The sequence below is a fragment of the Anolis sagrei genome, chromosome X (genome assembly GCF_037176765.1).
Source record: "Anolis sagrei isolate rAnoSag1 chromosome X, rAnoSag1.mat, whole genome shotgun sequence".
Lineage (NCBI taxonomy): Eukaryota > Metazoa > Chordata > Lepidosauria > Squamata > Dactyloidae > Anolis > Anolis sagrei.
The window spans coordinates 12784368-12801235 of NC_090034.1; the positions used below are offsets into that span (position 1 = coordinate 12784368).

General features: G+C 42.5%; 1 protein-coding gene across 1 annotated transcript in view; it reads left to right on the forward strand.

Moving 5' to 3' along the window:
- Positions 1-16445, forward strand: part of LOC137097903 (sodium/mannose cotransporter SLC5A10-like) — an 87635-nt gene extending 71190 nt beyond the window's left edge. The window contains exons 12-15 of the mRNA XM_067473315.1: positions 9021-9189; positions 11166-11381; positions 12113-12218; positions 16223-16445. Of these exons, the coding sequence (XP_067329416.1) occupies positions 9021-9189; positions 11166-11381; positions 12113-12218; positions 16223-16368 (637 nt within the window). The 3' untranslated portion in view covers positions 16369-16445. The remainder of the gene's footprint in view (positions 1-9020; positions 9190-11165; positions 11382-12112; positions 12219-16222) is intronic.
- Positions 16446-16868: the final 423 nt, after the last annotated feature.

Here is a 16868-nt window from a genome sequence, read left to right on the forward strand (position 1 = left end):
AGGTTGACAATTCGAAGCCCAGGTCGTGGTGAGCTTAACTGCCCTGGCTCAAGACTATGGAGTCTTTAAAGCCCCCATGTTAGAGGCTCGATGCTATGTTATCGTAGAAGTTGCAGTTTTACAAGGGCCTTCTCTGCCAAAGGGTGCAAAGGCCCTTATAAAACTGTAACTCCCAGGATAGTATAGCATTGAGCCCTTAAATGTGGGGCCAAACTGCATTAGTTTTGCAGTATAGATGCAAGGCCGGGCTTTAGCACAGCAGGTTAACCGCCAACTACAGTAAATCTTGCCAATCAAAAGGTTGACAGTTTGAAGCCCGGGTTGAGGTGAGCTCCTAGCCTGTAACTCAGTTTCTGCCTACCTAGCAGTTCAGAAGCAAAATGCGAGTAGATAAATAGGTACTGCTTTAAGACGGGGAGGTATTTAAGGCATCCATAAAGAAGTGTCAGAAAAATGCCAGCAATTTGATGAAGGAGGATGTTTACAAACAAAGCTCTTTGGAAGGGAAGGTGGAGCAACAGCACCCCCTGTGGCTGGAACTGAGCACAGCCTCCAAGATGCCAAAGATGGGAAAGCCTATACCTCTACCTATATATACTTCTACCTATATATACCTCTACCTCTGCCTATATATTCCTCTATCTATATAGACAGACAACAAGACAGTTGTCTGTCTTGTCGGTGTATAACGGCATTCAATGTTTGCCGTCTATATGTTCTGTGATCCACCCTGAGTCCCCTCGGGGTGCGAAGGGCGGAATGTAAATATTGTAAATAAATAAATAACATAGATGCAACCACAGATTCTACCATATATAATATGTGGAAGGAAGGCATAGCAAAACACAAACCTGTATAAATACAATTGCAAAAGAAATTGTCACAATAAAATGTGAAAAAACAAACAACCACGAACCCACAACAACATGTAGAAAAGCAAATGGGCCAATGCAAAAATATTCCAAATATACAAAGCTACAAAACAGCTTTGAGTCAATATAACTTGGGCATCCCTTTGTTTTAACATAGTTGAAATGCCTTTTTGTTCCGTATGAATGTGCCCAATGGTGGTTCTTCTGTTTTCATCATTGTATGTGGAAGGATGATAAAAACATAAAATCATCCGGGCGTTCCCTGGGCAACGTCCTTGCAGACGGCCAATTCTCTCACATCAGAAGTGACTTGCAGTTTCTCAAGTCGCTCCTGACACGACCAAAAATTAAAATTGTATGTGGAAATCAGTTTTCATATTGATATTTTGCTGGCTTTTAAAATGGTTTTTAGGGTTGTGAGCTCCTTTGGGTCTCTAAAGGTAAACATTCCCCCTGACATTAAGTCTAGTTGTGTCTGACTCTGGGTGGTGGTGCTCATCTCCATTCCTAAGCCAAAGAGCCAGTGTTGTCCATAGACGCCTCCAAGGTCATGTAGCCAGCATGATTGCATGGAGTGCCGTTACCTTCCTGAGCAATACCTATTGATCTACTCACATTTGCATGTTTGTGAACTGCTAGGTTGGCAGAACAGCAAGAGCTAACCCCACTCCCCGGATTCGAACTAATGATCTTTCGGTTAGCAAGTTCAGCAATTCAGCGGTTTAACCCGCTGGACTACCAGGGGCTCCCTTTGGGTCTCTACCAAGAGAGGAAAAGAGTCCAAATAAATAATAATAATAATAATAATAATAATAATAATAATAATAATTGGTCTTTACCAAAAGACAAAAGCAGAATCCACATTTATTATTATTATTATTATTATTATTTACATTTCAGTCTTCTTGAAGTCTTGCTCAAGACTTGCAGGGTCCAACTCTTGCAGGATCCAAATCATCATCACCTCACTACCTCTGAGGATGCTTGCCATAGATGCAGGCGAAACGTCAGGAGAGAATGCCTCTAGATCATGGCCATACAGCCCGAAAAAACCTACAACAACCCATCATCACCATCATCATCAACACTAACAACAACAACAACAACAACAACAACAAGAACAACAACAAGAACAATTAAATAAATGTTAAACCCCTTCGGCTCTTGATCAAGAGAGGAAAGCAGGGCCAAAATAAATTAATATAATATAATATATTATACTGGGTTGCTGTGAGTTTTCTGGGCTGTCTGGCCATGTTCCAGAAGCATTCTCTCCTGACATTTTGCCAAGATCTATGGCAGGCATCCTCACATGTTGTGAGGTCTGTTGGAAACTAGGCAAGTGGGGTTTATATATCTGTGGAATGATGTCCAGAGTGTGAGAAAGAACTTTTGTCAGTTTGAGGAAAGTGTCAATGTTGCCATTGGCCGGCTTGATTAGCACTGAATGCTATTCAGGCATTACATTATAATATTAACAACAACAACAACAACAACAACAACAACAATGTAATCTTCTAACCTTTTGATGCTGATTGATTGCTGAGTCCTATTTTTGCAAACTTTTGTATGGTGTGAACTTTCTGCGGGGGAAATCCCAAAGAGGATGGAGACGTCACCCAGCCATTGCGCAACCCAAGAAGCCGTGTCTGGAGGTGTTTTTCCTCTGCCTTTTTTCCCCTTTCCTAATCTTCCTGAGTACTTTTTATTGCTATTATTATTATCATTATCATTAGTATCTCCCTTCGGGTGGGTGGTGGTGATGCCCAGAGATTACCTTCCTGGGGAGGAACAAGCCCACCTAACATAACACCCCAAAATCCAATTCAGACGTCACCAAGAAGATGGGTATCTCCATATAAGAATAATGTGATGATGATTATTATGTCTGGTTTTGCCTGTTTCACCTGATGTGATCGAATCACAGCTGCAGTTTTGGCACAATATTGGTGACGCAAGACTGGGGTTTTGCTGGAGACCGAGGGGAACATGACACATGGGGAAAGACCTAGGAAGTCGATAATGAGTGATTCACTATCGGAGATTCGCTGCAGACAGGCGTGGAGAATGGGTTTCGGGCAAGGGATCGGTTGTGGGCACAAGGCAATGTTGGCATGGATTCTTATGGCTTTTGGCATTGTTGCTGTGTTATATAATGATAATATCTTAAGCGTTCTAAGGCCTGTTGAAAGAAACAAGTTTTTAGTTCCTTTCTAAAGTGCTGTAGTGTGGGGCTTGCCTACGTTCCTTGGGGAGGGCATTCCAGAGCAGGGGGGCCACCACCGAGAAGGCCCTCTCCTTCGTCCCTAACAACCGCACTTGGTACATTCCCTATAGCTAGCCCCAGTTAGTAACTGGCTGCCTCTTTTTGTACCAATTACAGTTTCCGAGCCATCTTCAAAGGCAGCCCCACATAGAGTGAATTACAGTAGTCCATTTTGGATGTAACTAAGGTGTGGGCCACCTTGGCCAAGTCAGGCTTTTTGAGGCACGGTTGCAGCTGGTGCACAAGTTTTCACTGTGTGAAGGCCCTCCTAGCCACTGCCTGAGCTTCAGGCATCAGCGCTGAATCCAGAAGGACCCCCAAACTATGGATATGTGTCCTCAAGGGGAGTGTAACTTCATTGAGCACAGGTTGCCACCCTATACTCCGATTGGCCCCGTGAAAGACTGTCTTGTCAGGATTAAGCCTCAACTTGTTAGCCCTCATCCAGTCCATCACATCTGTCAGACATTGGTCCAGGATCTGGGGAGCTTCCTTGGAATTAGGTGGGAAAGACTAGTAGAGTTGTGTGTCATCTGCATAGAGATGGCACCCAACTCCAAAACTCTGGATGACCTCACCCAGCGGTTTCATATAGATGTTGAAAAACATGGGGGAAAGAATGTAGCTTTGCGGGACCTCAAAGGCCAATGGCCATGGGTCCAAACGTGTGCCCCATTATTACCATCTGGGAACAATCCTCCAGGAAGGAGCAGAGCCACTGTAAAGACCCATTCCAGAGAGATGACCTAGAGGGATACCATGATCAATGGTATCAAAAGCCGCTGAGATGTCCAAGAGAACCAGCAGGGATACATGCCCCCTGTTTAGTTCTCTGGGGGGGGGGGGGGGTCATCCACCAAGGCAACCAAAGCTGTCTCCATTCCATGACCAGGCCTAAAACCAGATTGCAAGGAGTCAAGATAATTGGCTTCATCCAAGAGTCCCTGGAGCTGAAAAGCTACCACTTGCTCCAGAACCTTGCCCAAAAAAGGGAGATTAGAAATGGGCCTGTAGAGTCAAGAGACCACTTCTTTAAGACTGGTCTAACAATAGCTTTTTAAAAGCTTGATAGCATATATTCCTGCTCCAACAATCCCCATATACCACTGTTTCGCTTTGGGTTTTGGTCAAACCTCTAAGGATCTATCAAAGTTGTTGAACCTTGGATAGATCTTCAAAGTCTGTCTGGATTTTAGTTGAAACTTTGAAGGAGAAAGGACAGATCTTCAGAGATGAGTATCAATCCTGAAGATGTCCTCTCTGGATTTTAGTTGGTGGAGCAAAGGCTAGATTTGCTTTGGGTTTTGGTACAAACTTCTAAAGATCTTTCAAAGTGGTTGAACCTTGGATAGATCTTCAAAGTTGGGGATGTCTCCCTGGATTTTAGTTGGAACTTTGAAGGAGAAAGGACAGATCTTCAGAGATGATTATCAATCTTGGAGATGTCCTCTCTGGATTTTAGTTGGTTGGGTAAAAGCAAGATTTGCTTTGGGTTTTGGTCTGAACTTCCATAGATTCATAAACAGGTCTGAACTCAGTTCAGTTTCTTGGATAAATCTTCAAAAATAGGCATCGGCTTTGGATTGGTCCGTTCTGGATTTTAGTTTGCTTTGGGTTTGGGTCCAAACTTCCAAGGATCTATCAAGGCTGCTGGACTTGATTCAGTTTTTTGGGGTAGATCTTCAAAGGTGAGCATCAACTTTAGAGACATTCACTCTGGATTTTAGTCAGGACTTTGAAGAAGGTAGATAGACCTTCAGAATTGTTTATTGATCTTGGAGGTGTCTGATCTGCATTTTAATCAAAACTTAAAATGAATTAGGATAGATCTTCAAGATTGCTTATTGACCTTGGAGATGTCCGCCTTGGATTTGAGAGCTTTGAAGGAGCTAGGACAGATCTTCAAAGTTGGGTATCAATCTTGAGATGTCTGCTTTGGGTTTTAGTTGAAACTTCGAAGGTGTTAGGAGATATCTTCAAAATTGTTTATTGCCTGCCTTGGATTTTAGTCAGGAGATGCCAAGGGCTCTTGAACCCACTCCAAGGGTCCTCCTTGGACCTCCCTTGCCTTCTCTTGGGTCCAATCTGCTGAAAGGCCCTATTTTTGCTTCTGTTCACCTTTCTGTGACTCCAGTTTGGTGAGAAATACCTTTAGCCGACCAGACCTTTGTTTTGAAACAGCGCTCATACTCAGACAGGGATGTGCTGAGGGTTTATCTCCCCTTTTTGTGTGATTCCTGACTCATGCCTTGTGCCCTGACTATGCCCTGTGTCCAATGCCGTCCCCAGACATTGTGCTGCCTGAGGCCAGGGTGAGAGGGTTCAGAGGTTGCTTCCAAGTCCCTCCTTCCTGCATTTGGAAGTTCCAGTAATGTTAACGTTGGATCTCATTGCACTTGGGTTTCTCAAAATCTTTTGGGTTAAACTCTGGGACTTTACAGTTCAGACTACAACCCAGAATGGATTCCCTATACTCAAAAGCAATAGCAAAGGATAATTGAGCAAGATCCTATATATGCCCAAGAGACATTGGCGATGACCAATTGTGCATCCCATGGAGGACACAGTACCTTTAAAGTTCAGACTACAACCCACAACAGATTCCCTATACTCAAAAGTAAATAGCTAAATATACTTGAGCAAGAGCCTATATATGTCCAAGATATGCTAAAGATGCCCATATGTGCATCCAATGGAGGACAAAGTAGATTTAAAGTTCGGACTACCACCCAGAACGGATTCCTTACTCTCAAAAGTAAATACCAACGTATACTTGAGCAAGATCCTATATATACCCAAGATATGCTGAAGACTCTCTGTTACCAGTACGTGTCCCATGGAGGACATGGTAGCTTTAATGTTCGGACTACAACCCGGAACAGATTCCCTATACTCAAAAGCAATAGCAAAGGATACTTTTGAGTGAAATCCTACATATGCCAAGATATGCTGAAGATGCCAAGTTATGTGTCCCATGGAGCTTTAATGTTTGGACTAAAACCAGGAACGGATTCCCTATACTCGAAAGTAAATAGCAAAGTATACTTGAACGAGAGCCTATATATGTCCAAGATATGCTAGAGATGCCCAGATGTGCATCCATTGGAGGACAAAGTAGATATAAAGTTTGGACTACAACCTGGAATGGATCCTCTATACCCAAAAAGCAATTGCAAAGCATTGTTGAGAGAGATCCGATATTTGCCCAAGATATGCTGGAGATGCCCAGTTATGTGTCCCATGGAGAATATGGTAGCTGTAATGTTCAGACTACAACCCAGAACGGATTCCCTATACTCAAAAGTAAATACCAACGTATACTTTAGCTAGATTTTATATTTGTTCAAGATATGCTGAGGATGCCCAGTTATGTGTCCCATGGACAAAGTGGTTCTAAGGTTCGGACTACAACCCGGAACGGATTCTCTATAAAGCATACTTTTGAGTGAGATCCTATATATGCCCAAGATATGCTGAAGATGCCCAGTTATGTGTCCCATGAAGGACAAAGTAATTTTAAGGTTCGGACTACAACCCGGAACGGACTCCCTATACCCAAATGCAATAGTAAAGCATACCTGCCTCCCTATATGCCTTTCCAGTCTCTGGGCTTGGCATCCCCGGGAGATCCTATCGATTCCATAAAAGCCCGATGCGATCTACCTGGGTGTCATTTCGGGTGCTGAGTGATCCCCGCCCTCTTTAATGAGTTTGGCGTCTTAATTGATTCATCATCCCACATGACCTGGAATCGCGTCCAATGCAATCGGAGTTGAGTGGCATTGCAAAAACATTCCTGAGTGTTATCTCGAACTCTTTGCTGCAGACATCTGCCTGGTTGGTGCAGTCTAACCAAGTGGCCAAAACCATAAATACTCTTGAGTTTTATTATTTATCCTCATTAGAGTCCTCATTAGAGGTTTCCTCACTTGACATAAAACAGACTACATGGGATTTTCCTTAGTATTAGGATTTTAACTTCACCATAGAACAAAATTGATTTCCTAAGTCTTCATTGCTGATGCCAGGATTGAAATCTATCTTTCTATCTAGTTTATATTGGAGTGATTAACAAATAAAAGGAAGTTCAACAGGGACAAATGCAAATGCACTTAGGCAGAAAAAATGAAAGGCAAAGAGACAGAATGGGGGACGATGCCTGGCTCGATAGCAGTATGTGTGGAAAAGGTTTTGGAGTCTTCATGGACAACAAGCTAAACATGAGCCAACGTGATGTGGCGGCAAAAAAAAAGCCAATGGGATTTTGGCCTGCATCAATAGGAGTCTAGTGCCTAGATCCAGGGACGTCATGCTCCCCATGCTCTATTCTGCCTTGGTCAGACCACACCTGGAATCACACTGTATCCAATTCTGGGCACCACAATTGGAGGGAGATGTTGACTCTAAGCTGGAATGTGTCCAGAGGAGGGTGACTCAAATAATCAAGGGTCTGGAGAACAAGCCCTATGAGGAGCGGCTGAAAGAGCTGGGCATGTTTAGCCTGCAGAAGAGAAGGCGGAGAGAAGGCATTATGAGGGTCATGGATCAAGATGTGAGGGGACGTCATAGGGAGGAGGGGGCAAGCTTGTTTTCTGCTGCCCTGGAGACTCAGACACAATGGAACAGTGACTTCAAACTAAAAGAAAGAAGATTCCGCCTGAACATTAGGAAGAACTTCCTGACTGTGAGAGCTGTTCAGCAGTGGAACTCTCTGCCCATAGTGAGGTGTAGGCTCCTTCTTTGTAGGCTTTTAAACAGAGGCTGGATGGCCATCTGTTGGGGGTGCTTTGAATGTGATTTTCCTGCTTCTTGGCAGAAGGGGATTGGACTGAATGGCCCACCAGATCTCTTCCAACTCTAGGATTCTATGATTCTATCTGTCTAATTTGTATTAGAACAAATAACAAATAGAACTTAAACCTATACATGTATCATCTATCTATCTTAGTATATATTCAAGTGATTAACAAATAGAAATTGGACCAATATATCTATCTATTGTCTATTTAATTTATATTAAAACTATTAGTAAATATAACTTAAATATATATATATGTATTATATTTTTATTTTTTATTTTTTTACTGTATTTGTATACTGCCTTTCTCAGCCCATCGGTGACTCAACATTTATCTATATTATCTATCAAATTCATATTAGCGTGATTAACAAATAGAGCATAAAACCATATTGCCTATCCAATTTATATTAGAGCACTGAACAAATAGAATTTTAACCTATGTATGTATGTATCAATCAATCAATTAATCATCTATCGATCATCGATCGATCATTAACCTATGAAGATGGTGAGATTGAGAGAAGGGTGTCTCCAGAGGACCTTAAGGCTGAGGGTCTGGAGAACAAGCCCTATGAGGAGTGGCTTAAAGAGCTGGGCATGTTTAGCCTGCAGAAGAGAAGGCTAAGGGGAAACATGATAGCCACGTATTAATACGTGATAGGAAGTCATACGGAGGTGGGAGCAAGCTTGTTTTCTGCTGCCCTGGAGACTAGGATGCGGAGCAATGGCTTCAAACTACAAGAAAGGAACATTAGGAAGAACTTCCTGACTGTGATAGCCGTTCAGCAGTGGAACTCTCTGCCCCGGAGTGTGGTGGAGGCTCCTTATTTGGAAGCTTTAAAACAGAGGCTGGTTGGCCATCTGTTGGGGGTGCTTTGAATGCAATATTCCTGCTTCTTGGCAGAATGGGGTTGGACTGGATGGCCCATGAGGTCTTGTCCAACTTTAGGATTCTATGATTCTATGACTTCTAGATTGCCAGATGGCTTAGATCTGGGGTCATATAGGATTTTATGGATTCAGAAGAGGGCATTAGTGCAAGGAGGAGAGATTGTTCACGGCAGTGTATCTGTCTTTCTAGGATCGTGACGGTTGTGCTGGTGGTGGTCAGTGTGGTCTGGATCCCGATCCTGCAGAGCTCCAGCAGCGGCCAGCTCTACATCTACATCCAGTCGGTCACCAGCTACCTCTCTCCGCCTGTCACCGCCGTCTTCCTGCTGGCTGTGTTTTGGAAGAGAGCCAACGAGACGGTAAAGCCTGGAAACTAGTGTTGTCCCTTGCAGGAACTAAAACTCCCAGGAACATCTAACCATCTATCATATTGTAGCCTCTCTCTCTCTCTCTCTTTATTGTTGTTGTTATAATTATTATGCTTACGTTTATTTATATCCTGCTTATTCTTTCCACATCCTGTCTGTCTGCCTAGTCTACCTATCTAGTATCCATCCATCCATCTGCCTGCCTGCCTATCTATCTAGCCTACATAATTAGTATCTATATTTATGTATCATCTATCTCTATCTATCTATCTATCTATCTATCTATCTATCATCAATCAATCTATCTATCTATCTATCTATCTATCTATCTATCTATCTATCTATCTATGTTATCTTTATCAATATATGTATCATCTATCCATCTATGTAATATGTCTATTTATTGATCAATTATCTATCTGTCATCTTTATCAATATGTGTATCATCTATCCATCTATCTATCTATCTATCTATCTATCTATCTATCTATCTTGTCTATTTATGTATCAATTATCTGTCTATCTATCACCTAGGTAGCCAGCTAGTTTTCATCTATTTATGTAGTATCTCTATCTATCAATGTATCATCTTTCTCATCTACTATTGCTGTCAAGGTATTATCTATCTATCTATCTATCTATCTATCTATCTATCTATGTATCTTCAATTATCTATCTATCTATCAATCTATCTATCTCCTAGATAGCCAGCAAGTTCCCTTCTATCTATGTAGTATTTCTCTCAATGTATAATTTCTCTCTCTCTCTCTATCTACTACTGTTGTCAAGGTGTTATCTATCTAATCTATCTATCTATCTCTCTGTTTATCTCTCTATCTTTACTATGTATCACCTATACCTATCTAAAGGGCCACCTGCTGGCACAGTGGGTTAAACCGCTGAGCTGCAGAACTTGCAGCTCAGTTTGTGAGTCGAATTTGGGAAGCTGGGTGAGCTCCTGCTGTTAGCTCCAACTCCTTCTCCTGCTGTTAGCCCCAGCTTCTGCCAACCTGCCAAGAAGTTCAAAAACATGCGGGAAGGTAATGGCGCTCCATGCAGTCATGCTGGCCACATGACTTGGAGGTGTCTGCGGACAACACTGGCTCTTCGGCTTAGAAATGGAGATGAGCACCAACCCCCAGATTTGGACTTGACTAGACTTAATGTCAAGGGGAAACCTTTACCTTAATGATATAAATTATTGTTGTTGTTGTTATTATTATTATTATTATTATTATTATTATTATATTTTTATGAATGGAACAAAACTATCAAAACTATTGGAAAGCAAAGGTGCAACTCTCTGAGCCACAGATGGGGATGACTTTGGGGTATTCTGGATTTCAGAATAAGGCATTTCCCCAAGCCATTGTTTTTGTTGTTGCTGTTGTTGTTGTTGTCGTTAGCACAATATTTTGAAGAATTTTGTGCACACTGAACCATTGGGAAGCAAAAGCATCACTGTCTCGGCCACCCATTATTTCGGATTTCAGGACAAGGCATACAGGAAACTGCATTATTATTATTATTATTATTAGTAGTAGTAGTAGTAGTAGTAGTATAATTGTGTACGTACAGAACCATTGGAAAGGAAAAGCATCACTGTCTCAGCCATCCATTATTTCGGATTTCAGGATGAGGCATATAGGAAGCTGCACTATTGTTGTTGTTGTTATTATTATTAATGGTAGTACTAGTAGCAATATAATTTTGTGCACATGGAACCATTAGGAAGCAAAAGCATCACTGTCTCAGCCACCTTTTTATGACTATCTGATTTATATTAAGGCACTTTACAAACAAAACTCAAATGTTCCATGAATAATTTGGTTGTTGCTACTCTTGAGATGAAAAATAACATTTCACCTTCATTCAGCTAAAACACCTAGCTTTATTGATTGAGCCATGCCATGTGTGTGGCACCCTAATAATATGTCCCTTCTTTTGGGCTCCATCTGGGTTTCCAGGGTGCCTTTTGGGGCCTGATGTTGGGATTGGCCCTGGGCCTGATCCGCATGGCGCTGGAGTTTGCCCATCCAACCCCTGGCTGCGGCGTCCTGGACACTCGCCCGTCCATCGTGAAGGACATCCACTACCTCCACTTTGCCTTCTTCCTCTGCCTGCTGACCGCGGCCATCGTTGTGGGCATCAGCTGGTGGACTACATCTCCCAGTGAATCCCAGGTAAACCTTATATCACCATTAACGGACAACCCAATAATTAGTTGCCTGGAGTAACTAGCATTAATTCCCCAACTCACCATTTTCTTTACTACCAGGAGTGGGTGTTTTGTAAAGCCAATGGCCCTTGACCACTCAAGGCCAAACCATACTTTGAATTGCAACATGGGTTTAGGATACAAAGGATGTAGCTACAAGCATGGGCAAAGTTTGACCCTTCAGGTGTTTTGGACTCCAACTCCCACCATTCCTAATAGCCTCAGGCCCCTTCCTTTTCCCCCTCAGCCGCTTATGCGGCTGAGGGGGAAAAGGAAGGGGCCTGAGGCTGTTAGGAATGGTGGGAGTTGGAGTCCAAAACACCCGAAGGGACCAAGTTTGCCCACGCACGAGCTACACTGTTAGAACGAATGCAGCTAGACACCACTTTGGTATGAACCCATGTCATGCAATCTGTCATTTTGCAAAGACTTCTCTGCCAAAGAGTGCCGGTGCTTCGTCAAACTACAACTCCCAGGGTTGCAAAGCATTGAACCGTAACAGTTAAAGTGAGCATTCCTTCTGCAGCGCAGTTATTAATCCTTTAGGGAAGCACCGCCTCGGCTTTTCCGTCAAGAGCTTTGCCATTCTGTCATCGAAATGATGTATGGCATGTTTCCTAACAAGTAATTACAAGTAAATGCTACTCAACCCAAGGCTTTTATTTTGGTCTTTTCCTTTTACATGTACAATGCAAGATAAAGGACGTGACTTGGTGGACCCTGAAGCACCCAGACCCACCTTCTCTCGCCGACCCGTCCAAATCGCTGCCTGAGAACGGCTTCTGCGGATCGGAGAAAAACGGTACAGAATTGAAAAGAAAACAGCTTTGGTGAAGTAATCAAAATATTGTTCAAGGCTATGGAGTCCTGGGAGTTGGAGTTTCACGAGGACTCAATACTGCTCTGCTAAAGAGTGGTAAACTATAACTCCCATGGGTTGCTGTGAATTTTCCGGAATGTATGGCCATGTTCCAGAAGCATTCTCTCCTGATGTTTCACCCACATCTATGGCAGGCATCCTCAGAGGTTGTGAGGTCTGTTGGAAACTAGGAAAATTAGGTTTATATATCTGTGGAATAATGTCCAAGGTGGGAGAAAGAACTCTAGTCTGCTTCAGGCATGTGTGAATGTTGCAATTAGCCACCTTGATTAGCATTTAATGGCCTTGCAGCTTCAATGTCTGGGAGAAAGAACTCTTGTCTAGGTTCTTGTGGGTTTTTTCGGGCTATATGGCCATGTTCTAGAGGCATTTCTCCTGACGTTTCGCCTGCATCTATGACAAGCATCCTCAGAGGTAGTGAGGCTTGTTGGAAATAGGAAAATGGGTTTATATATCTGTGGAATGGCTGGGGTGGGGCAAAGAGCTCTTCTCTGCTGGAGCTAGGTGTGAATGTATTGTCGAAGGCTTTCATGGCTGGAATCACTAGGTTCTTGTAGGTTTTTTCGGGCTATAGGGCCATGTTCTAGAGGCATTTCTCCTGACGTTTCGCCTGCATCTATGGCAAGCATCCTCAGAGGTAGTGAGGTCTGTTGGAAATAGGAAAATGGGTTTATATATCTGTGGAATGACTGGGGTGGGGCAAAGAGCTGTGAATGTTTCAACTGACCACCTTCATTAGCATTTGAAGGCCTGTCTGAGCCTGGGAAAATCTTTTGTTGAGAGGTGTTAAGATGTGCCTGGTTGTTTCCTCTCTGCTGTTTTCTGGTTGTTTCCTCTCTGCTGTTTTCTGGTTGTTTCCTCTCTGCAGAGAGGAAACAACCAGGCACATCTTAACACCTCTCAACAAAAGATTTTCCCAGGCTCAGCCAGGCCTTCAAATGCTAATGAAGGTGGTCAGTTGAAACATTCACATCTAGCTCCAGCAGAGAAGAGCTCTTTGCCCCACCCCAGCCATTCCACAGATATGTAAACCCATTGTTCTAATTCCAACAGACCTCACTACCTCTGAGGATGCTTGCCATAGGTGCAGGCGAGACGTCAGGAGAAATGCCTCTAGAACATGGCCCTATAGCCCGAAAAAACCCACAAGAACCTAGTGATTCCAGCCATGAAAGCCTTCAACAATACATTGAACTCTTGTCTGCTTGAGGCAAGTTGGCCACTGTAATTAGCATTTAATGACTTTGCAGCTTCAAAGCCTGGCTGGTTGCTGCCTAGGGCAATCCTTTGTTGGGAGCTGGCCCTGATAGTCTCCCATTTTTGACATTCCACATATATATAAACCCCACTTGCCTAGTTCCCAACAGACCTCACAACCTCTGAGGATGCCTGCCATAGATGTGGGTGAAACGTCAGGAGAGAATGCTTCTAGAACATGGCCATACAGCTTGGGAAACTCACAGCAACCCAATGATTCTGGCGATTAAAGCCTTCAACGATACATATAACTCCCATGATTCCATTGCAGGAGGCATGGCACTTAAAGGGGTGCCAAACCGCATTAATTCCACAGTGTAGATGTAACTATTGTAAGAATTGAAAAAGCATATAGATGAAGAGGGAAGGAAAGAATAATATAATGCAAAGCTGTATGATACAGTGGCAAAACAAATGGTAAAAACAAACAAAATCACAACAACGTATTGCAAAACAAATGGAGCAAGGCATGTAATCTAAATATACAAAGCTACAATATAGCTTCACGTAAACATAGCTTGGACATATCTTATCCCAAGCATGGGCAAACTTTGGCCGTCCAGGTGTTTTGGACTTCAACTCCCACAATTCCTAACAGCCGGTAGGCTGTTAGGAATTGTGGGAGTTGAATTCCAAAACACCTTGAAGGCCAAAGTTTGTCCCTGCCTGCCTTATCTGGAAATCCAATAAGAGTGCTTTGCAATGTACATTTGTGCACAAAATGACTCAAAATAGTATATACAATGACTTTCAGACTACGTATCTAATCTATGAAGCTGATTTCATGTTCAGGCATGTGTCCAATCTCCATGATGTTTCAGTATGTTCCAAAATCTGACATCCAAAACAAGTATTTCCATGTGTAATGCGTTGTCGGAGGCTTTCATGACCAGAATCACTGACTTGCTGTGAGTTTTCCAGACTGTCTGGCAAGGGTAAGAAGCATTCTCTCCTGACATTTCGCCCACACCTATGGCAGGCATCCTCAGAGGTTGTGAGGTCTGTTGGAACCTCAACAAGTGGGGTTTATATATATGTGGAATAATGTGGGAGAAAGGACTCTTGTCTGCTTGAGGCAAGTGTCAATGTTGCAGACAAGAGTTCTTTGAGGCAAGTATAACTGTTGCAATTTTTTAAATATTTTAAACTATTACATTTGGCCGGGCCATAGGTTTTTAAATGCTTGTGTGTTACTGTTTATTTTTTGTTTATGTGATTTATATTAATTGTATTGTATTGATTTTTTGATTATTGCTTTTGTTTATTGATGTACTGTGAGCTTGGCCTCATTGTAAGCCGCACCGAGTCCCTTGGGGAGATGGTAGCGGGGTATAAAGTATTATTATTATTATTATTATTATTATTATTATTATTGCAATTGGCCACCTTGATTAGCATTGAATGGCCTTGCAGCTTCAAAGCCTGGCTGCTTCCTGCTTGGGGGAATCCTTTGTTGGGAGGTGTTGCCTGGCCCTGATTGTCTCCCGTCCTGAACATTCCACAGATATTGTTTATGTGATTTATATTAATTGTATTGTATTGATTTTTTTGGTGATTGCTTTTGTTTATTGATGTACTGTGAGCTTGGCCTCATTGTAAGCCGCACCGAGTCCCTTGGGGAGATTGTAGCGGGGTATAAAGTTTTATTATTATTATTATTATTATTATTATTATTATTGCAACTGGCCACCTTGATTAGCATTTAATGGCCTTGCAGCTTCAAAGCCTGGCTGCTTCCTGCTTGGGGGAATCCTTTGTTGGGAGGTGTTGCCTGGCCCTGATTGTCTCCCGTCCTGAACATTCCACAGATATTGTTTATGTGATTTATATTAATTGTATTGTATTGATTTTTTTGGTGATTGCTTTTGTTTATTGATGTACTGTGAGCTTGGCCTCATTGTAAGCCGCACCGAGTCCCTTGGGGAGATTGTAGCAGGGTATAAAGTTTTATTATTATTATTAGTAGTAGTAGTAGTAGTAGTAGTAGTATTGCAATTGCCCACCTTGATTAGCATTTAATGGCCTTGCAGCTTCAAAGCCGGGCTGCTTCCTGCTTGGGGGAATCCTTTGTTAGGAGGTGTTACCTGGCCCTGATTGTCTCCCATCCTGAACATTCCACAGATATTGTTTATGTGATTTATATTAATTGTATTGTATTGATTTTTAGGTTATTGCTTTTGTTTATTGATGTACTGTGAGCTTGGCCTCATGTAAGCCGTACCGAGTCCCTTGGGGAGATGGTAGCGGGATATAAAGGTTTTATTATTATTATTATTATTATTATTATTATTATTATTGCAATTGGCCACCTTGATTAGCATTTAATGGCCTTGCAGCTTCAAAGCCTGGCTGGTTGCTGCCTAGGGGAATCCTTTGTTGGGAGGTGTTACCTGATTGTCTCCCATTCTGGACATTCCACAGATATATAAACCCCATTTTCCTAGTTTCCAACAGACTTCACAACCTCTGAGGATGCCTGCCATAGATGTGGGTGAAACGTCAGGAGAGAATGCTTCTGGGACATGTACAGACAGGCTGGAAAACTCACAGCAACCCAGTGATTCTGGCCATGTTTATAAACTGAATTTATCTCAAAAGGATTTGCTGACCAAGGGATAATGGGACTATTATATAGGAAATCTTCCTTCTTTTTCTTTTTTCTTTAACAGATCCTCCCAAAAAACAACTTTGCAATGTTTTCGTGAAAACGGAAAGCGCCCCAGTGTCTAGATCCGTCTTCTGGTCTCGGTTCTGCAACGTAAATGCAATAATCCTCATTTCCATCAATGTTTTTTTCTACGCCTATTTTGCTTAAGGGATATCCTGTATCCAAAAAAGCAAAAACTCCCTTTTAAATGCAAGGACGTATGAATACAGAACTCCATGATACCCTATGAGACTTCCATGACATTAAGGCTAATTGGTGCAATTTCTTTGAGAAGACATCAGGCTTGTGGAACAGGACAGAAGTTGGTGGGAGCATCTACGCTAACATCACTTGCCTAGTCTCTAACAGACCTCACAACCTCTGAGGATGCCTGCCATAGATGTGGGTGAAACGTCAGGAGAGAATGCTACTGGAAAACTCACCGCAACCCAGTGATTCCGGCCATGAAAGCCTTCGACAACACATCAAATTAATAGAGTTTGACACCACATTATCTGCCGTAGCTCAATGCAATGGAATCTTTGGAGTTGTAGTTTTATAAGCCCTGCCGAAGAGTATCAAACTACAACTCCCAGGAATCTACAGTACTGAGCCATGGCTGTTCAAGTGGCATCAAACTGAATTAATCCTACAGTGCCAATGCTTTG